The sequence below is a fragment of the Odontesthes bonariensis genome, chromosome 14, assembly GCF_027942865.1.
Source record: "Odontesthes bonariensis isolate fOdoBon6 chromosome 14, fOdoBon6.hap1, whole genome shotgun sequence".
In the NCBI taxonomy this organism is placed as follows: Eukaryota; Metazoa; Chordata; class Actinopteri; order Atheriniformes; family Atherinopsidae; genus Odontesthes; species Odontesthes bonariensis.
Window position 1 is genome coordinate 911,585 of NC_134519.1, and position 23,986 is coordinate 935,570.

The window sequence follows — 23,986 nt, forward strand, 5'->3', positions numbered from 1 at the left end:
ACACCTGTCTGTGTGAACACCTGTCTGTGTTGAACACCTGTCTGTGTGAACACCTGTCTGTGTGTGAACACCTGTCTGAGTGAACGCCTGTCTGTGTGTGAACACCTGTCTGTGTTGAACACCTGTCTGTGTGAACACCTGTCTGTGTTGAACACCTGTCTGAGTGAACGCCTGTCTGTGTGAACACCTGTTTGTGTGAACACCTGTTTGTGTGTGAACACCTGTCTGTGTTGAACACCTGTCTGTGTGAACACCTGTCTGTGTTGAACACCTGTCTGTGTGAACACCTGTCTGTGTTGAACACCTGTCTGTGTGAACACCTCTCTGTGTTGAACACCTGTCTGTGTGAACACCTGTCTGTGTTGAACACCTGTCTGTGTGAACACCTGTCTGTGTGAACACCTCTCTGTGTTGAACACCTGTCTGTGTGTGAACACCTGTCTGTGTTGAACACCTGTCTGTGTGAACACCTGTCTGTGTTGAACACCTGTCTGAGTGAACGCCTGTCTGTGTGTGAACACCTGTCTGTGTGTTGAACACCTGTCTGTGTGAACACCTGTCTGTGTGTGAACACCTGTCTGAGTGAACACCTGTCTGTGTGAACACCTGTCTGTGTGTGAACACCTGTCTGTGTGTGAACACCTGTTTGTGTGAACACCTATCTGTGTAGAACACCTGTCTGTGTTGAACACCTGTTTGTGTGAACACCTATCTGTGTTGAACACCTGTCTGTGTGTGAACACCTGTCTGTGTGAACACCTGTCTGTGTTGAACACCTGTCTGTGTGAACACCTGTCTGTGTGAACACCTGTCTGTGTGAACACCTGTCTGTGTGTGAACACCTGTCTGTGTGAACACCTGTCTGTGTTGAACACCTGTCTGTGTGAACACCTGTCTGTGTTTAACACCTGTCTGTGTGAACAGCTGTCTGTGTTGAACACCTGTCTGTGTGAACAGCTGTCTGTGTTGAACACCTGTCTGTGTGTGAACACCTATCTGTGTGAACACCTGTCTGTGTTTAACACCTGTCTGTGTGAACACCTGTCTGTGTTGAACACCTGTCTGTGTGTGAACACCTATCTGTGTTGAACACCTGTTTGTGTGAACACCTGTCTGTGTGAACACCTGTCTGTGTTGAACACCTGTTTGTGTGAACACCTGTCTGTGTTGAACACCTGTTTGTGTGAACACCTATCTGTGTTGAACACCTGTCTGTGTGAACACCTGTCTGTGTGTGAACACCTATCTGTGTTGAACACCTGTCTGTGTGTGAAGACCTGTCTGTGTTGAACACCTGTCTGTGTGTGAACACCTATCTGTGTTGAACACCTGTCTGTGTGTGAAGACCTGTCTGTGTTGAACACCTGTCTGTGTGTGAACACCTATCTGTGTTGAACACCTGTCTGTGTGTGAACACCTGTCTGTGTTGAACACCTGTCTGTGTTGAACACCTGTCTGTGTTGAACACCTGTCTGTGTTGAACACCTGTCTGTGTGTGAACACCTGTCTGTGTTGAACACCTGTCTGTGTGAACACCTGTCTGTGTTGAACACCTGTCTGTGTGAACACCTGTCTGTGTGAACACCTGTCTGTGTGAACACCTGTCTGTGTGTGAACACCTGTCTGTGTGAACACCTGTCTGTGTTTGAACACCTGTCTGTGTTGAACACCTGTCTGTGTGGAACACCTGTCTGTGTGAACACCTGTCTGTGTTGAACACCTGTCTGTGTTGAACACCTGTGTATCTGAACACCTGTCTGTGTGTGAACACCTGTCTGTGTGAACACCTGTCTGTGTGAACACCTGTCTGTGTGTGAACACCTGTCTGTGTGAACACCTGTCTGTGTGTGAACACCTGTCTGTGTGAACACCTGTCTGTGTTTGAACACCTGTCTGTGTTGAACACCTGTCTGTGTGAACACCTGTCTGTGTTTGAACACCTGTCTGTGTTGAACACCTGTCTGTGTTGAACACCTGTCTGTGTTGAAAACCTGTGTATCTGAACACCTGTCTGTGTGTGAACACCTGTCTGTGTGAACACCTGTCTGTGTGTGAACACCTGTCTGTGTGAACACCTTTCTGTGTGTGAACACCTATCTGTGTGAACACCTGTCTGTGTGTGAACACCTGTCTGTGTGAACACCTGTCTGTGTGAACACCTGTCTGTATCTGAACACCTGTGTATCTGAACACCTGTGTGTCTGAACACCTGTGTATCTGAACACCTGTGTGTCTGAACACCTGTGTATCTGAACACCTGTGTATCTGAACACCTGTGTGTCTGAACACCTGTGTATCTGAACACCTGTGTATCTGAACACCTGTGTGTCTGAACACCTGTGTATCTGAACACCTGTGTATCTGAACACCTGTGTGTCTGAACACCTGTGTATCTGAACACCTGTGTATCTGAACACCTGTGTGTCTGAACACCTGTGTATCTGAACACCTGTGTATCTGAACACCTGTGTGTCTGAACACCTGTGTGTCTTTGATAGGTTTTCGGATGTAAATGAAGGGTGTAACAGGTGGAACGTCTCCTCTGTTTTCGGGTCATTGTTCTTCCTACAGTCTCTCAGCTCCTTGACCTCCTGCGTTTCTCTCCCTCAGGTTTGACTGTTTGACCTCTGACCTCTGACCTCTGACCCTGCAGGAGCATGGACCTTCATCAGACCACAGCGGGTCCCGGTGACGCCCTCAGTCAGTCCACAGTGAGTATCAGACCACATCAGTGAGTATCAGACCACATCAGCGGGACTGCTGCAGCACGCCAAAGGCTGTTTCTGCTCTCTCATTGGCTGCCTTTCACTGCAGCGGTGTGAGCGCCGTCCTCCGATGGAAGATGGTCACATCAGATCTGAGATAAGGTGACTTTGTGGTCCCTGCGGCTCAGAAACAGCTCGGCTCAGCCGCAGTGTTTGAGCCCGACTCTGCGCTGTGTGTTCAGTGATTCAGGGAAATGTTGCATCAGTCTGTCAGAGCAGGAAGCTGAGTTAACCTTGTAGCACCCAAGCATATGACTAGTCATTGAAAAAAATCATTTTGGCTCTTCTTACATCTTTTTGGGTGGGAGTAAACCATTATTTTTGGAATTTTTGGAATTGGGTTATTTTTGATCATTTTAGGCAATGTTGCATATTTGCATCTGTGGGCTTTCCTGATTAATTTAGTTCACAAAACCAAGTCATTCCCTGGAGATCGTTATAGTGAAAGTTCACCAGTAACTGCTGCTACCACAATAAAATGTATATAATAAACCTTTATTGAACATTCTTAATACAAAGTGCGGAACGCAACCATCATAAACTTTCCATTCAACAACAAATCAAACAGATTTCACAGATCTTTGTTGTGAACAAGTCAAGCACATATAAAATGCAAAAAATGTAATCTAAATAAAAAATGTGCACATGAAGCTAATAAAGAAATGCAAAAAATCATCATAATAATACAATTTGGAGAGCTGAGCTCCCATTAGCGCTGTGAAAGGTGGACAAAGCAGAGCAGAAGGAACTGGAACAGAGCACCGCAGAGCAGAGTGTAATTCACTGATTGCTGTGACAACTGTCGGCACATAAAATGTAATGTAAAAAAATATTACACATGAATGTAAATAATGTATGTCAATTTAAAAAATTAAATAATGTAATGTAAATAAAAATAAAAATAAAAATATAAAGAAAAATATAAAGAAAAATACAATGTAAATAAATAAAAAGCTTATTGCATATCTGCAACTGTGGGTGCTACAAGGTTAACAAGCTATTCAGTTGATAAAATGATTTTCTGTCTTTCCCTGGATCTGCCGAGCGCACAGGAAGTGAGTCACTCTGTGAAAGGGTGTAAAGTTACAGACTTATTAAAGGTGGGGTAGGGGATCTTTTTCTGGAACATTTTTTTACATACTGCTTGAAATACTCTTCACACCCCCATTGCAACCAATTAATTAAAAGTTTTGACACAAATATGAAAAGTTTTAGTGGCCTCTAGAACGTACAATCTAGGAAAAACAGTATCCAATCATACTGAACGGACCGTTAACAATGATTGGATTCTGATGCCGTCTATCAAACTGCAATCTGCTCCTCCCTCCCCCTCCTCCCCCTCCTCCCCCTGTGCACGTACCCTGCTCCGTGAACGAATTACGCGTCCAGAAGCTTGGCAGGAAGCTAAACTAGAGCCAGCTTGGCTAGCACCTAGCATTATTAAACGTATAGTTAGCATAAACTAAATACTAAATACGGCAACGATCGATGCTTGCTGTCAGAACAGCGCTCGTGCACCTTCGTGCTCGTGCGCGTTCATGTACTCTAGAGGCGTGCCTTCGGGGGGAAAGTGAAGAAAAGGGTTGGGACTTTTTACCGGTGTATTTTCAAACTGCAGCTTCGCTGGACTCAAAATCCAGGATCTCCTACCCTACCTTTAATGTGGAACACAGCATGAAATACAATCCAACAGGAGAGCATCGTCAACACAACTGACAATAGATAAGTGCTGTTATTTATGTCCCATTTCTTTAGAATTGCACTTGAATTAATCTATTGTGTATTTTATAGTATTCGTGGCAGATTAAAGAGAGTTTACACTGGAAAAAATCTAAATCTTACCAAGTATATTTGTCTCATTTCTAGTCAAAATATCCCATTACACTTAATATCAGACACAACTGCCTAACAAGTACTATTTCAGCCAGATATAGGGACTTGTTTGAAGAAAATACATCTGGAATATCTTGTTAAATGAAAAAGTCTTGAAAACATCTTGTTTAGGGGCGGAGCCTCCTGCACGTGTCTTGACTCCTCCCCTTCCCTGTGCCCTTTAGGCTCCTCCTCCTCCACGCCGCCACAGTGAAGAAGATGAGGACCTGAACAAGGCGTTTGATATTCAGGGCTTTCAGCAGATCCTTCATCCTGCAGCCCACAGCCCGCCAGGGAAACACCGGGTCTACGATGAGCAGGACATCGAAGGTACCGCACCAAAACTTCCCTGGTTCCTGGACAGGTTGGGGGTCTCCGTTAGGATGAAGTCCTGTGGAGCTCCAGGGCTCTCTGGGACTTTATGGATATCTCAGCCCAAAAGTCCTCTGAAGGTTCTCAAGGTCGCCTTTTGTTGTCTTGTGGATGTTTCACAAAACTTTTGGAGGGTTTCCTCCAGACACATTCTAGGAGTTTCAAGTTCAGGAGGTCCCAACTCGGTGGTTTTGAGAGTACTGTCCAAAGGGTCTTTGGTTGGGTTCAGCCATCTTTGGGAGGTGTTCCGGGAGCTTCCAACAGTTCTTATCAGAGTTCACTTTGATTTAAAGATGGTCAAAGTGGGCAAAGATCTGCTTTGTGATGGAGATGAAGAGTCAAAGACCCTGAATCAGAGCTGCTGGTGAACACCACCCAGCTGCTTCTGGTGGAGGTTCTGGTGTTCAGGCCTGTTAGAAAGTGTATCCCTGCTCTGTTTTCCTTTTCTGGTCCTCGTCTCCTCTGGCTGAATTTCAGTCTCATTGGTTAAACTCCTACATTTTGATCTTTTGCTGCAGATCATCGCCACTCTTCTGTCCACGTCCATCATCCTCTTTCCAAGCCGCCTGCCGACAGTCGGCGAAAGAAGACCAACGAGGGGAGGAGGGACAGCAGGCGAGGCTCCACCCCCAGCTCTGAGACCACCATAGAAGAAGACCAGGAGGCCTGCAGTCAGACTGACGGTGAAGAAGGCCACATACCCACCCGGTGACTAACACACTTCTTGTCTGGGCCTTTAAATTTACACCAAAAACTGTCCCATGAGCTCACCCTGCTTTTCATCCGAACACAGCGGCGCCTCCCCTGGTCACGCTGGGTCAGGTGTTCCTGCTGATGATGCTGATGAGGCCGGAACGCTGATGTCTGTTGATCTGGATGGCATCAAGAGTCAGTAAAAAACACCCCTTATATATTCTGCTCAAATGTACAGCACGTTCCACTGCACTTTACTGCACTTTACTGCACTTTATTTTACTTTACTGCACTTTACTGTACTTTACTGCACTTTACTGCACTTTACTGCACTTTATTTTACTTTACTGCACTTTACTGTACTTTACTGCACTTTACTGCACTTTATTTTACTTTACTGCACTTTACTGTACTTTACTGCACTTTATTTTACTTTACTCCACTTTACTGCACTTTATTTTACTTTACTGCACTTTATTTTACTTTACTGCACTTTATTTTACTTTACTGCACTTTATTTTACTTTACTGTACTTTACTGCACTTTATTTTACTTTACTCTACTTTACTGCAATTTATTTTACTTTACTGTACTTTACTGCACTTTACTGCACTTTACTGCACTTTATTTTACTTTACTCCACTTTACTGCACTTTACTGCACTTTACTGTACTTTACTGCACTTTACTGCACTTTATTTTACTTTACTCCACTTTACTGCAATTTATTTTACTTTACTGTACTTTACTGCACTTTACTGCACTTTACTGCACTTTATTTTACTTTACTCCACTTTACTGCACTTTATTTTACTTTACTGCACTTTTCTGTACTTTACTGCACTTTATTTTACTTTACTCCACTTTACTGCAATTTATTTTACTTTACTGTACTTTACTGCACTTTACTGTACTTTATTTTACTTTACTCCACTTTACTGCAATTTATTTTACTTTACTGTACTTTACCGCACTTTACTGTACTTTATTTTACTTTACTGTACTTTACTGCACTTTACTGCACTTTATTTTACTTTACTGCACTTTACTGCACTTTATTTTACTTTACTGTACTTTACTGTACTTTACTTTACTTTACTTTACTGTACTTTACTTCACTTTATTTTACTTTACTTTACTGCACTTTACTGTACTTTATTTTACTTTACTGTACTTTACTGCACTTTACTGCACTTTATTTTACTTTACTGCACTTTATTTTACTTTACTGTACTTTACTGTACTTTACTTTACTTTACTTTACTGTACTTTACTTCACTTTATTTTACTTTACTTTACTTCACTTTACTGCACTTTATTTTACTTTACTGTACTTTACTGTACTTTACTTTACTTTACTTTACTTTACTGTACTTTACTTCACTTTATTTTACTTTACTTTACTGCACTTTACTGCACTTTATTTTACTTTACTGTATTTTACTGCACTTTATTTTACTTTACTGTATTTTACTGCACTTTATTTTACTTTACTGTGTTTTACTGCACTTTATTTTACTTTACTGCACTTTACTGCACTTTATTTTACTTTACTGTACTTTACTGCACTTTATTTTACTTAACTGCACTTTACTGCACTTTATTTTACTTTACTGTACTTTACTGCACTTTATTTTACTTTACTGTACTTTACTGCACTTTATTTTACTTAACTGCACTTTACTGCACTTTATTTTACTTTACTGTACTTTACTTCACTTTACTGTACTTTACTGCACTTTATTTTACTTTACTGTACTTTACTGCACTTTATTTAACTTTACTGTACTTTACTGCACTTTATTTTACTTTACTGCACTTTACTTCACTTTACTGTACTTTACTGCACTTTATTTAACTTTACTGTACTTTACTTCACTTTACTGTACTTTACTGCACTTTATTTTACTTTACTGTACTTTACTTTATTTTACTTTACTTTACTGTACTTTACTGCACTTTATTTTACTTTACTGTACTTTAGGCAAGGCAAGGCAAGGCAATTGTATTTATAGAGCACAATTCATGCACAGTGCAATTCAAAGTGCTTCACAGCTATATAAAATCACAAGAAGGCATTAAAAACAAATAAGAAAATAATAAAAAATAAAAATAAAAATAGATAAAATCAGAGAAATAAAAAGCATGATTTAAATTGTAAACAAAAATAAAGAAATAAGAACAATATAAAATCAGTAGTTAAAATGTGATTAAGTTTTGAGCTTTATTCAAACGCAGCTGAAAATAGGTGTGTCTTTAACCTGGACTTAAACACATTGGCCCTCATTTATCAAGCCGTCGTAGAAAGCATCGTTGATATGAGCGGAGAACTCGTCGTACGCAGAGGCTCAAGTGAGATTTACAGAACATGCGTACCACACCAATCCCATCGTAAGACCGAGCGGCTGTTGATAAATCCGGCGGCTGAAATCCATCGTAATGATCCTAACCACGCCTTCTACAAAAGGGCCGCACCTCTAGAATTTGCGACATGGATAGACGAAAGGCGGCAAAGAAACGCTGTCAACGCTGTAAATTGCAGACCGGACGAGTTATGTATTTTCCCCTACTGTGATGGTCAATAAAATGTGATAAACTCCAGATTAAATGAAATCTAAAATTGAACGATTTTTTACTTTTTCTCCAATAAGATCAGGAAGAAGTGGTCCGATATGAAATTTGCAGCTCTCCGACGCAGCATATCACAAACAGGGGGGGGGGCTCCGATCCAGGTTTGGATTTGAGTGCCTTGGAGGAGAGGGTGGCTGGCCTGATCGGAGCTACGTCTTTTTTCCTTGAATAACAGAATGCTTACCAAAAGTCAGAATCGCTGAATAAGTTCCTCTCTCCTCCTGAGCGCTCTTGGCTGTGCAGGCTGGTGGTAGGGATCTCTGGGTACGGGGTCCTCTGGATGTACATCTGGAAATGGCACTCCGCATGCAATAATAATATTGCATACCTTATCGGGCGTATATAGAAGGGTTCCCCCCGCAGCCGAGAGACAGATCCATCTACCCTTTAGGAGCCCTGTACACCTCTCCACAGTGGCAGAGGTGTGGCAGAGGTGTTAAAGCGCCTCTCCTGTACGGCTCATAAGCCACTCATCATTTTCCCGAAAGAAATCCTGCCGGTCCCGGAACACGCTCTCGCGCCTGATGCGCGCGTTCAGGTCCGCTAACAAAGCCAGATCTGCCATCGTTTCGCCATTACCGCGCCGCTAGAATCAGCTCTTAAATAGGCGGTTGAATAATGAGCCATCACTCTTCCAATTACGGAGTTGTACTTGTTTAATTTTTTTATTTATGTAATTTGCGTTTATGTTTATATTTATGTTGAAGTCAAATAAAACATGGGCCTTCTTTGAAGTGATAAGTCTGTAATTTTAACCTAGGGATTTGTTGTGACTCATGAGGCACGCACTAGTGACGCTGCTGTTTATGTATGCTATTGCAGTCACCGCAAGTCAAAATGGAAAAGTGCGTACACGGCCTCAGACCTGTCGTGGCGATTTCATCTTTCCTGCGCTCACGATGGATTTGATAAATGCCAACCTTTGCGCAGAAAAGAACGTACACACGACCTACGCACGTTTTTCGTCTTACGCAAGTTTGATAAATGAGGGCCACTGAGTGTTCCAGCTGATCTGAGGCTTTCTGGGAGTTTGTTGCAGACATGTGGAGCATAGAAGCTGAATGCAGCTTCTCCATGTCTGGTTCTGACTCTGGGAACTGATAAAAGACCGGATCCAGATGACCTGAGGGGTCTGGGAGGTTCATCCTGGGTCAGGAGGTCACTGATGCATTCTGGTCCTGGACCATTCAGAGCTTTATAGAGCAGCATCAGAACTTTATAGAGCAGCATCAGAGCTTTATAGAGCAGAATCAGAACTTTATAGAGCAGCATCAGAACTTTATAGAGCAGCATCAGAGCTTTATAGAGCAGAATCAGAACTTTATAGAGCAGCATCAGAACTTTATAGAGCAGAATCAGAACTTTATGGACCAGCATCAGAACTTTATAGAGCAGCATCAGAACTTTATAGAGCAGCATCAGAACTTTATGGACCAGCATCAGAACTTTATAGAGCAGAATCAGAACTTTATGGACCAGCATCAGAACTTTATAGAGCAGCATCAGAGCTTTATAGAGCAGCATCAGAGCTTTATAGAGCAGAATCAGAACTTTAAAGTCTATCCTCTGATGGACAGGCAGCCAGGGACCTCAGAGCTGGACTGATGTGCTCCACTTTTCTGGTCTCAGTGAGGACTCGAGCAGCAGAGTTCTGAATAAGCTGCAGTTGTCTAAATGACTTTTTAGGTAGACCTGTAAAGATGCTGTTACAGTAATCAAGCCGACTAAAGATGAATGCATGGACTAGTTTTTCCAGGTCCTGCTGACACATCAGATCCTTTAACCTTGATATATTCTTAAGGTGATAGTAGGCTGACTTTGTTACTGCCTTAATGTGTATTTCCAAATTTAGGTCTGAGTCCATCACTACACCCAGATTTCTGGCCTGGTTGGTAGTTTCTAGGTGTATAGATAGAAGCTCTGTGGTGACCTGTAATCGTTTCTCTTTGGCTCCAAAGACAATTACCTCAGTTTTGTTTTTGTTTAGCTGGAGAAAGTTGTGGCACATCCAGTCATTAATCTCCTCAATGCATTTACCAAGAGCCTATACAGGGCCTCTGTCTCCTGGTGACACTGTAATATACATCTGCGTGTCATCTGCATAGCTGTGGTAGTTTATTCTGTTGTTTTTTATAATCTGTGCCAGTGGGAGCATGTAGATGTTAAACAGAAGAGGTCCCAGGATGGAACCTTGGGGAACTCCACCAGTGCCGTAACCAGCATTGAGGACACACAGGTCATGACCTCGGTATTTTTCCCGGTGTTTTTTTTATTTTTTTTTATTCAGAGAAATGTCAAATTAATATAAGATGAAAATCGTTCTGACTTTGATTGGTGGAAAGATCAGCATGCATTCTCATTTGTTTTTCTGAAAATAAAGTCCACATAATCCCTTTATTATCACGTTATATTTTAAAACTGAGCGGAAATACTCCACCCGACATTGGAAACATGTTTATCATATTAGGCAGCTTCGATGTGAAAGTCAGCTAGGAAATGGAAGCAAGATGAAGAAATCTACTAAACAAACTAAACTCAGCTTTGGAAAGCCAACTGGCCAGGGGAAAAGAAAGAGAGAAGGAGGGGAGTTCATTTCGCCAATCGCCAGTGAGAATGAGTGACAGTTCATAATGTTCATATGCGTTCAAAGCGCGGCTAGGAATAGGAGGATCATTGTCCTCAGCATTTCAAGCAACAGTCACAAAGCCCCTTGGTTAGGATTTCGTTTTCCAGTCGGCACAAACACACGGCACACAAATCTCTCTCTCAATTCGATTTTCCAAAAAGAAAAGTAGCGACCTGTAATGGAATTGTTGGGAATCGTGACACGGCTTGGGCTGTTAAGCTAACTTTTTTTTTTTTTTTAATCAGGGCTTGACAGTTTTGTGCCAACTGTAGCTAGTGGTCATTCAGCCTCACTAGCTACAGTTTTGTGCAGTGCTATATGGCTTCCTACATGTAAATAAAGCCGACTAATAGAAACTGGGTCAGAAACTTATATTTTTCATTTACTTAAAACAGTTGATCATGCACACGGGGCAAAATAACAGAATGAAATACCCCGTGTACTCTCTCATATGACACAATCTTGAGGTTAGTTGTGCTGCTCATGGTGCATTATGAAGCCAAGTTTTACCAGCATTTAGCTAGTTGTCAGGCCCAGCATGATACCTCTGTCTTCTCTGTGTTGAGTGAATGGATTGAATTGAGACTATTCATCTAAAATACAGCCAACATCTTGTGGTCTGTTTGGCACATTCTACTATGTTAATTTAGTGGGTGGATTCAACCAGTTACTAAGGGAAAATGATTGCATTTTTCCGAATGAACCATTTGGATTTTATTGCAAATGGTTGCACATCGGTTAGACCAATAACCCAACTCATTCATTTGACCTTTTAGTGGGTCATGCACATGCATGGTGATGATGGTGACAATAGTAATAATAATAATAATGTAATATTAATAATAACAATAATATTAATGGTGATGATGATGATGATATTTAAAACAGATGACACAGGAGAGGATGAGAATCAGGGAGTTGAAGAGAGAGAGTCAGTAGAGGAAGAAAGGGGAAGAACTGAGTCTCACTCACTCACTCAAATACTTTTGTGATCACATTGTTATAATAAACTTGTTCACCTACATATTCACCTCCTTGTTGGGCTTGTGATTTACCTGTTTATTCACGTTTCCAAACTGTATTTTAAAAAGTCAACATATTAGGATGTTTTTTTTGTCAAATAAGATTTATCGCAATATTTGACCTCGGTATTTGAAAAATCCTGGTTACGGCCCTGCACACCACATGTGACTCTGGTGTGCTCAGATGTAAAGTTACCTATTGACACAAAGTACTTCCTGTTCTCTAAGTATGTTTTGAACCAGTTTAGTACAGTTCTGGAAAGACCCGCCCAGTTCTCCAGTCGTTTCAGTAATATATTGTGGTCAACTGTATCAAATGCAGCACTGAGAGCCAGTAAAACTAAGACTGACATTTTTCCAGCGTCTGTATTCAGACATATGTCATTAAACACTTTGGTCAGAGCCGTCTCAGTGCTGTGGTGCTGTCTAAAACCTGACTGGAAGGTGTCATAGCAGTTCTTTGTTTTAAAAAGTAATTAAGCTGTTGAAAAACTGCTTTTTCAATGATCTTACTTAAAAATGGGAGATTTGAGATAGGCCTGTAGTTGTTCATTTGTGTCTTGTCAAGATTGTCCTTTTCCAGCAGAGGTTCGATTCCAGCTGTTTTTAGTGGCTCTGGAAACACCCCCGACATTAAAGACAAGTTCACCATCAGTAACAGGTCTGACTCCAAAATCTGTGAGACCCTTTTGAAAAAAGCTGTTGGCAGGATGTGTAACCAGCAAGAGGAGTTCAGCTGACGTAAGATGTCCTCCAGGTCTTTGCTGTAAATGGGTTGGAACTGTGTCATGGTGTTTAAACGGGTTTTCTGTGGACACGGTACATATGCTGAACCTGCTGCTGATGGACCAACTGCTTGTCTAATATTTTGGATTTTGTCTGTGAAGAATTTGGCAAAGTCATTGCAGGCCATGGTGAAATGAAGTTCAGTTGCCACCAACACAGGAGGGTTTGTTAGCCTGTCAGCTGTAGCAAATAAGGCCCGAGCATTAGGACTGTTTTTGGTGATGATGTCAGAGAAGTAGGACTTTCTTGCATTCCTCAGTTGTAAATTATAAGAGTGAAGTTTCTCTTTATAGATGTTATAATGAACCTGGAGATTTGTTTTTCTCCATCTGCGCTCAGCTTTCCGACACTCTCTTTTTCCATTTTTCACCAGTGTGGAATTTGGCCATGGAGACTTCTTCCTTCCAGAGATAACCTTCACCTTAAAGCTGCAGTCTGCAGGATTTGTTGTTGTCATACGTAAAGTCCTACTTTTTGGCATTTTGAGTTTACATGATCTATCAGAACGCTTGAAGTTGAAAACGGTGACCTCCGTAGTCGCAAAATGCAAGAAATGCTTATTTTTTAACCGAAAAATAAAAAGTTATTCAACTTCCTGTCCCGCCCCTTCAAAACACGCGTACACGACTCCTCATTCATCAACTCACCTGTCATTTGCGATCATGGAAGACACAGTAAGTAGACTAGCCCGTAATGAAGTTCAATAGTCCAGATAAATAAGCGTGGGGACGAGCCTACCTTGTATCGCGCGTGCACACTCGGTGATTGACAGGCAGCAGAGCCCAGCTCGTAACCTGATTGGTTACCTTTTACCGGTCCGGTCTGCAATTTTGTAAACAAACCTGCTGGCTTTGGAGGGACCTAGCGGGACATATAGGGGACCTAGAGAACTCTTTTTTTTTGTATTGGGGTATTTAATGTACTACTTTCAGAATCCCCGGACAGTTCCAGGCATTATGCTTGAAAAAGAGTTGCAGACAGCAGCTTTAATGGGAGCAATAGCATCCATAACATTTAACATTTTAGCATTGAAGCTACTGACGAGCTCATTGACTGAACCCCCGGACAGGGCAGGTGTTAAAGAGAAGACCTGGTTAAAGATCTCACTGCTGTTTTCAGTTATACACCGTTTAGAGATCAGTGCTGCTGAGACATTTGTGTGCAGTGAAATCGTACTCTCAAAGAAAACACAGGATGAATCTTTACTTCACTTATGGTTCAGTGTGACCATATTTTCATTACCAAATTGAATTATTACTATTATTATTACTATTATTATTATTATTATTATTATTATTATTATTATGCTTGAAGTTGTAGTCGTGGTTTTCCACCGATTTTTTTCAGGTATTGTTTTCTGCCCCCCTAGATGAGCTAACTGCCCCCCCCCCCCCCACATGCCATTCTGGTCACACCTCAGACTCCAGTAAAGACCAGTTTTGTCCATTGTTTATTTGAATATTTCAGGAGTTCAGATGAGAGCTTCTCTGAGGGAAACTACTTTATACTTTATTTTACTTTGCTTTACTTTGCTTTACTTTATTTTACTTTACTGCACTTTACTGCACTTTATTTTACTTTACTGTACTTTACTGCACTTTATTTTACTTTACTGCACTTTACTGCACTTTATTTTACTTTACTGCACTTTACTGCACTTTATTTTACTTTACTGCACTTTACTGCACTTTATTTTACTTTACTGTACTTTACTGCACTTTATTTTACTTTACTGCACTTTACTGCACTTTATTTTATTTTACTTTACTGCACTTTATTTTACTTTATTTTACTTTGCTGCACTTTATTTTACTTTACTGCACTTTACTGCACGTTATTTTACTTTACTGCACTTTACTGCACTTTATTTTACTTTACTGCACTTTACTGCATTTTATTTTACTTTACTGCACTTTACTGCACTTTATTTTATTTTACTTTACTGCACTTTATTTTACTTTATTTTACTTTGCTGCACTTTATTTTACTTTACTGCACTTTACTGCACTTTATTTTACTTTACTGCACTTTACTTCACTTTAGTGCGCTTTATTTTACTTTACTGTACTATTTGACTTTACTGCACTTTAGTGCACTTTAGTGCACTTTATTTTACTTTACTGTACTTTACTGCACTTTATTTTACTTTACTGCACTTTATTTTACTTTACTGCACTTTATTTTACTTTACTGTACTTTACTGCACTTTATTTTACTTTACTGCACTTTATTTTACTTTACTGCACTTTATTTTACTTTACTGTACTTTACTGCACTTTATTTTACTTTACTGCACTTTACTGCACTTTATTTTACTTTACTGCACTTTATTTTACTTTACTGTATTTTACTGCACTTTATTTTACTTTACTGCACTTTACTGCACTTTATTTTACTTTACTGCACTTTACTGCACTTTATTTTACTTTATTTTACTTTACTGCACTTTATTTTACTTTACTGCACTTTATTTTACTTTATTTTACTTTATTTTACTTTGCTGCACTTTATTTTACTTTACTGTACTTTATTTTACTTTACTGCACTTTACTGCACTTTACTGCACTTTATTTTACTTTACTGTACTTTACTGCACTTTATTTTACTTTACTGTACTTTATTTTACTTAACTGTACTTTACTTCACTTTACTGCACTTTATTTTACTTTAATGCAATTTACTGCACTTTATTTGACTTTACTGCACTTTAGTGGACTTTATTTTACTTTACTGCACTTTACTGCACTTTATTTTACTTTATTTGACTTTACTGCACTTTATTTTACTTTACTGCACTTTACTGGACTTTATTTTACTTTACTGCACTTTATTTTACTTTACTGCACTTTACTGGACTTTATTTTACTTTACTGCACTTTACTGGACTTTATTTTACTTTACTGCACTTTACTTCACTTTATTTTACTTTACTGCACGTTATTTTACTTTACTGCACTTTATTTAACTTTACTGCACTTTATTTAACTTTACTGCACTTTACTGCACTTTATCCATCCATCCATCCATCCATCCATTATCTTCCGCTGGTCCGGGGATCGGGTCGCGGGGGCAGCAGCTTGAGCAAAGAGACCCAGGCGTCCCTGTCCCCGGCCACTTCCTCCAGCTCTTCTGGGGGGACCCCGAGGCGTTCCCAGGCCAGCCGAGAGACATAGTCTCTCCAACGTGTCCTGGGTCTTCCCCGGGGCCTCCTCCCAGTGGGACGGGCCCGGAACACCTCACCGGGGAGGCGTCCAGGAGGCATTCTCACCAGATGCCCGAGCCACCTCATCTGACTCCTCTGGATGCGGAGGAGCAGCGGTTCTACTCCGAGCCCCTCCCGGATGACCGAGCTTCTCACCCTATCTCTAAGGGAGAGCCCAGACACCCTGCGGAGGAAACTCATTTCGGCCGCTTGTATTCGCGATCTCGTTCTTTCGGTCACTACCCACAGCTCGTGACCATAGGTGAGGGTAGGAACATAGATTGACCGGTAAATCGAGAGCTTCGCCTTCTGGCTCAGCTCCTTCTTCACCACGACGGGCCGGTGCAGAGCCCGCATCACTGCAGACGCCGCACCAATCCGTCTGTCAATCTCCTGCTCCATTCGTCCCTCACTCGTGAACAAGACCCCGAGATACTTGAACTCCTCCACTTGGGGAAGGATCTCATTCCCGACCCGAAGAGAGCTTTACTGCACTTTATTTTACTTTACTGCACGTTATTTTACTTTACTGCACTTTATTTTACTTTACTGCACTTTATTTAACTTTACTGCACTTTATTTTACTTTAATGCACTTTACTGCACTATTTGACTTTACTGCACTTTAGTGGACTTTATTTTACTTTACTGCACTTTACTGCACTTTATTTTACTTTATTTGACTTTACTGCACTTTATTTTACTTTACTGCACTTTACTGGACTTTATTTTACTTTACTGCACTTTACTTCACTTTATTTTACTTTACTGCACGTTATTTTACTTTACTGCACTTTACTGCACTTTACTGCACTTTATTTTACTTTACTGCACTTTACTTCACTTTATTTTACTTTACTGCACGTTATTTTACTTTACTGCACTTTACTGCACTTTATTTTACTTTACTGCACTTTACTTCACTTTATTTTACTTTACTGCACTTTACTTCACTTTATTTTACTTTACTGCTTTTACTTCACTTTATTTTACTTTACTGCACGTTATTTTACTTTACTGCACTTTACTGCACTTTATTTTACTTTACTGCACTTTATTTTACTTTACTGCACGTTATTTTACTTTACTGCACTTTACTGCACTTTATTTTACTTTACTGCACTTTACTTCACTTTATTTTACTTTACTGCACGTTATTTTACTTTACTGCACTTTACTGCACTTTATTTTACTTTACTGCACTTTACTTCACTTTATTTTACTTTACTGCACTTTACTTCACTTTATTTTACTTTACTGCTTTTACTTCACTTTATTTTACTTTACTGCACGTTATTTTACTTTACTGCACTTTACTGCACTTTATTTTACTTTACTGCACTTTATTTTACTTTACTGCACGTTATTTTACTTTACTGCACTTTACTGCACTTTATTTTACTTTACTGCACTTTACTTCACTTTATTTTACTTTACTGCACTTTATTTTACTTTACTGCACTTTATTTTACTTTACTGCACTTTAGTGCACTTTATTTAACTTTACTGCACTTCATTTTACTTTACTGCACTTTAGTGCACTTTACTGTAATTTACTGTATTTACTGCACTTTACTACAATTTACCCAACTTTACAACAATGTATCGTACTTTATTGCAATTTGGCACATATTAGCACAATTTATCATACTTCAATACACTTAACTGAACTTTACTGTACTTTACTGCACTTTACCACATATTACAACAATTTATTATACTTTATTGTACCTTATTATACTTTATTGTACTTTATTGTACCTTATTATACTTTACGGCACTTTACTGTGCTTTACCACATATTACCACAATTTATTATACTTTATTGTACTTTACTGCACTTTACTGTGCTTTACCACATATTACCACAATTTATCATACTGTTTTGTACTTTATTGTACTGTATTGTACTTTATTGTACTTTATTATACTCTATTGTACTTTACTGCACTTTACCACATATTACAACAATTTATTATACTTTATTGTACTTTATTGTACTTTACTGCGCTTTACTGCACTATAAATTTCCCTCTGCAGATGTAACAGATGATCACACCAAAGTTAGATGAGTTAAACTCTATGTTGGACCGTACTGTGACAGCTTTGATAATACACAGTGAGAACATAAATGGGATGATTTCGAACGCCTTCAAAAGACTTGAAACATGACCTCAAATCATGGAGTGACATCATCAGGTCCACATGTAGAGTGACATCAGGTCCACATGTAGAGTGACATCATCAGGTCCACATGTAGAGTGACATCATCAGGTCCACATGTAGAGTGACATCATCAGGTCCACATGTAGAGTGACATCAGGTCCACATGTAGAGTGACATCATCAGGTCCACATGTAGAGTGACATCAGGTCCACATGTAGAGTGACATCAGGTCCACATGTAGAGTGACATCATCAGGTCCACATGTAGAGTGACATCATCAGGTCCACATGTAGAGTGACATCAGGTCCACATGTAGAGTGACATCATCAGGTCCACATGTAGAGTGACATCAGGTCCACATGTAGAGTGACATCAGGTCCACATGTGGAGTGACATCAGGTCCACATGTAGAGTGACATCATCAGGTCCACATGTAGAGTGACATCAGGTCCACATGTAGAGTGACATCATCAGGTCCACATGTAGAGTGACATCATCAGGTCCACATGTGGAGTGACATCATCAGGTCCACATGTAGAGTGACATCAGGTCCACATGTGGAGTGACATCAGGTCCACATGTAGAGTGACATCATCAGGTCCACATGTAGAGTGACATCAGGTCCACATGTAGAGTGACATCATCAGGTCCACATGTAGAGTGACATCAGGTCCACATGTAGAGTGACATCATCAGGTCCACATGTAGAGTGACATCAGGTCCACATGTAGAGTGACATCAGGTCCACATGTGGAGTGACATCAGGTCCACATGTAGAGTGACATCATCAGGTCCACATGTAGAGTGACATCAGGTCCACATGTAGAGTGACATCATCAGGTCCACATGTAGAGTGACATCATCAGGTCCACATGTAGAGTGACATCATCAGGTCCACATGTGGAGTGACATCATCAGGTCCACATGTAGAGTGACATCAGGTCCACATGTGGAGTGACATCATCAGGTCCACATGTAGAGTGACATCAGGTCCACATGTGGAGCAAAAAGCTTCTCAGCTGAAGATGGAATGAGCACGAGTCTCTCCCACTGTGGTCACATTGGCTCCTGAAGGGACGTTTTCACACATGAAAGACTTTTCTGTTGGTCATGTGACGTGAAGCTGCCGCCTCCCCAGCAGCCGGCCCACGGCCTCTGTGTATTGTTGCACTGACGGTCTGGTTCTGGTTCTGGTTCTGGTCCCTGTCAGACCATCATGAAGTCGCTCTCTGCCTTGGTTGTGATCAGACATTTCCACAGCTGGTTGTTGGACAGGCTGACAGCTGATCTGAGTGAGTACGCTGCTGTTTCTGCTTCACTTCCTGCATCTGTGTTCGGTCTGCAGCTCCAACCTGAGCTCACCTGGAGGCACGCCTGCAAACACATCCTGGGAATCAGATTCTGGTTCAAATGATTTCAGGAGCTGAAAACAGACTCCAGTCAGGGGCGTGGCCACGGGGGGCTGGAGGGGGGCACTGCCCCCCTGAGAAATGCCCCGTCCATCCAAAGAAAACTGGCCAGAAAAAAGGCCACAATCTATTATCTCTGTTTGTGTCTTGTATTGATAGAATAAATGCAGGTGGTGATTTTAAAAAAGCATATATCTGCAAAGTTTATAGCTTTATTTATTTTTTTGTTATCGTGCCCCCCCCCTCCGTAACCTTAACCCCTTGCTGCTGAAAAAAAAGGCGGTTTTCACATTTTCGTATGTTTTTGTTGTATATAATGATCTGAAATGTAGACTTAATGAAGGTAATAAAAAGCTGGAGTTGGCTGTTCTACATTTCTTTACAAAAAAAAAAATTCATAAAAAAATTCCACACTGTTAACAAAATTGACGGTCATGATATATGCTAGTGTGACCATATTTTCATTACCGAATTGAATTATTACTATCATTATTATTATTATTATTATTATTATTATTATTATTATTATTATTATTATTATTATGCTTGAAGTTGTAGTTGTGGTTTTCCACCGATTGTTTCAGGTATTGTTTTCTGCCCCCCCAGATGAGCTAACTGCCCCCCCCACACATGCCATTCTGCTCACATCTCAGACTCCAGTAAAGACCAGTTTTGTCCATTGTTTATTTGAGTCTCTCAGGAGTGAAGAGGATGTCAAATGAGAGCTTCTCTGAGGGAAACTGCTGCCTCGTTTCTCACAGTTCTCCAGCTCAGTGACAGTAAAGTTTGTTCTGCCTCTCTGATGGAAACAGACTCTGCTTCAGAGATTATTTGCAGCAGATTCGGAGTCAGAACGCCTCTCATCGAGCTGAACTGTTGCCCAGACGAGTGGCTCGCTCACAACTTTGCGTCTCTGACATGAAACCTATCAGACTGAATGTTTGTGTGCAAATAATGACCACTTCAAACATTTGAATTAAATTCCAAATATAAGGCAAGGCAATTTTATTTATAGAGCACAATTCATACAGGCAATTCAAAGTGCTTCACAGCTACATAAAATCACAAGAAGGCAATAAAATCATTAAAAAGAAATAAAAAAAATAATAAAAATTTTAAATTAAAAAAAATAATAATAATAACAAAAATTAAAAATAACATCAAAAAACCCATTAAAAATAATCATTAATTAATAAATTTAAAAGTGAACTGATAACCTCATGTGAAGGTTCATAGTGTGACAGTTAACTGAGTTAGGATTCAAACTCACTGTTTTTTCTTGCCAAAGGAGGGTTTTTATCCCTGAGACTTTCAGGGTCCACAGCTGCTTTGAGCCTGCAGACAGAACTCAGGGCAACAACACATGAAGTTCCTCTGCTTTGAGCCTGCAGACAGCACTCAGGGCAAAACACATGAAGTTCCTCTGCTTTGAGCCTGCAGACAGAACTCAGGGCAACAACACATGAAGTTCCTCTGCTTTGAGCCTGCAGACAGCACTCAGGGCAAAACACATGAAGTTCCTCTGCTTTGAGCCTGCAGACAGAACTCAGGGCATCAACACATGCAGTTCCTCTGCTTTGAGCCTGCAGACAGCACTCAGGGCAACAACACATGAAGTTCCTCTGCTTTAAGCCTGCAGACAGCACTCAGGGCAACAACACATGCAGTTCCTCTGCTTTGAGCCTGCAGACAAACTCAGGGCAACAACACATCCAGTTCCTCTGCTTTCAGCCTGCAGACAGAACTCAGGGCAACAACACATGCAGTTCCTCTGCTTTGAGCCTGCAAACAGAACTCAGGGCAACAACACATGAAGTTCCTCTGCTTTGAGCCTTCAGACAGAACTCAGGGCAACAACACATGCAGTTCCCCTGCTTTGAGCCTGCAGACAGAACTCAGGGCAACAACACATGTAGTTCCTCTGCTTTGAGCCTGCAGACAGAACTCAGGGAAACAACACATGCAGTTCCTCTGCTTTGAGGCTGCAGACAGAACTCAGGGCACCAACACATGCAGTTCCTCTGCTTTGAGCCTGCAGACAGAACTCAGGGCAACAACACATTCTGTTCCTCTGCTTTGAGGCTGCAGACAGAACTCAGGGCAACAACACATGCAGTTCCTCTGCTTTGAGCCTGCAGACAGAACTCAGGGCAACAACACATGCAGTTCCCCTGCTTTGAGCCTGCAGACATAACTCAGGGCAACAACACATGTAGTTCCTTTGCTTTGAGCCTGCAGACAGAACTCAGGGCAACAACACATGCAGTTCCCCTGCTTTAAACCTGCAGACAGCACTCAGGGCAACAACACATGAAGTTCCCCTGCTTTGAGCCTGCAGACAGCACTCAGGGCAACAACACATGTAGTTCCTTTGCTTTGAGCCTGCAGACAGCACTCAGGGCAACAACACATGCAGTTCCCCTGCTTTAAGCCTGCAGACAGCACTCAGGGCAACAACACATGCAGTTCCCCTGCTTTAAGCCTGCAGACAGCACTCAGGGCAACAACACATGCAGTTCCCCTGCTTTAAGCCTGCAGACAGCACTCAGGGCAACAACACATGCAGTTCTCTGCTTTAAGCCTGCAGACAGCACTCAGGGCAACAACACATGTAGTTCCTTTGCTTTGAGCCTGCAGACAGCACTCAGGGCAACAACACATGCAGTTCCCCTGCTTTAAGCCTGCAGACAGCACTCAGGGCAACAACACATGCAGTTCCCCTGCTTTAAGCCTGCAGACAGCACTCAGGGCAACAACACATGCAGTTCTCTGCTTTAAGCCTGCAGACAGCACTCAGGGCAACAACACATGCAGTTCCCCTGCTTTAAGCCTGCAGACAGCACTCAGGGCAACAACACATGCAGTTCCCCTGCTTTAAGCCTGCAGACAGCACTCAGGGCAACAACACATGCAGTTCCCCTGCTTTAAGCCTGCAGACAGCACTCAGGGCAACAACACATGGAGTTCCCCTGCTTTAGCCTGCAGACAGAACTCAGAGCAACAACACATGAAGTTCCCCTGCTTTGAGCCTGCAGACAGCACTCAGGGCAACAACACATGGAGTTCCCCTGCTTTGAGCCTGCAGACAGAACTCAGAGCAACAACACATGGAGTTCCCCTGCTTTGAGCCTGCAGACAGCACTCAGGGCAACAACACATGTAGTTCCTTTGCTTTGAGCCTGCAGACAGCACTCAGGGCAAAAACACATGCAGTTCCCCTGCTTTAAGCCTGCAGACAGCACTCAGGGCAACAACACATGGAGTTCCCCTGCTTTGAGCCTGCAGACAGCACTCAGGGCAACAACACATGCAGTTCCCCTGCTTTGAGCCTGCAGACAGAACTCAGAGCAACAACACATGAAGTTCCCCTGCTTTGAGCCTGCAGACAGAACTCAGAGCAACAACACATGCAGTTCCTCTGCTTTGAGCCTGCAGACAGAACTCAGGGCAACAACACATGCAGTTCCCCTGCTTTAAGCCTGCAGACAGAACTCAGGGCAACAACACATGAAGTTCCCCTGCTTTGAGCCTGCAGACAGCACTCAGGGCAACAACACATGCAGTTCCTCTGCTTTGAGCCTGCAGACAGAACTCAGGGCAACAACACATGTAGTTCCTCTGCTTTAAGCCTGCAGACAGCACTCAGGGCAACAACACATGTAGTTCCTCTGCTTTAAGCCTGCAGACAGCACTCAGGGCAACAACACATGCAGTTCCTCTGCTTTGAGCCTGCAGACAGCATTCAGGGCAACAACACATGCAGTTCTCTGCTTTCCTTGCCCTCAGTGCTCCCACAAAGAGAGGCTGATTGGAGGTAAAACTCTGGCTTACTGCAGACAGAACCTCCAGCTGGTGTTCGTCTGCAGGAGCATCAAAAAGCAGACAACCGCCTCCATGATCATGTGATCTGAAGCAGAAACACAGCAGCTAGCTTCAGTTTTCATCATTTTACCCAAACACAACAAAGCTGCGACCAGGTGTCGGTCAGCTGACTCACTCCTTGAACGGGATTGGCTGTTTGTGTTGATTTCTGATGTGGAAATGTACCAGTTCTCATCCCTGTGTTCTGCTGAAACCGGAGAATCAGTTAAGCTGATTGGCTCTGAATGGGCCCTGAGCAATGTTCAGTGGAGCCTGAGATCCAGTTAGAGAGTTCCCATGAGATGTGGTCAGAACATCAATCCTGTTACAGCCAATCAGCTTGCCCCCTGAACAGCAGCAGAACTTTATTTAAAAACAGTCAGGGAGAGGACAGTTTAAACATTTTACAGAAAAAATCAAACCGTTTGGACGGAATGTGGAAAAAACAGAGATTCTGACACTAAGTTTCATATTCCATATTCCAGCTTCATTTAGCTTGTTCATAAACATCCTCTGACCAAGAAGCCAAATTCCTGCAAAATATGCGGGAAAAGTTGCAGTGCGAGTAGAAACTTGGTGTTCC

At 41.6% G+C, this 23,986-nt stretch overlaps 1 protein-coding gene across 3 annotated transcripts in view; it reads left to right on the plus strand.

The window, feature by feature from the left end:
- slc4a2a (solute carrier family 4 member 2a) overlaps window positions 1-23,986 on the plus strand; it is a 69,074-nt gene that overhangs the window by 5,581 nt on the left and 39,507 nt on the right. For all 3 annotated transcript variants that reach the window (XM_075482471.1, XM_075482470.1, XM_075482473.1), the window contains exons 2-5: window positions 2,611-2,711; window positions 4,823-4,967; window positions 5,528-5,717; window positions 5,803-5,897. In XM_075482471.1, coding sequence (XP_075338586.1) covers window positions 2,658-2,711; window positions 4,823-4,967; window positions 5,528-5,717; window positions 5,803-5,897 — 484 coding nt within the window. In that variant the 5' untranslated portion in view covers window positions 2,611-2,657. The remainder of the gene's footprint in view (window positions 1-2,610; window positions 2,712-4,822; window positions 4,968-5,527; window positions 5,718-5,802; window positions 5,898-23,986) is intronic.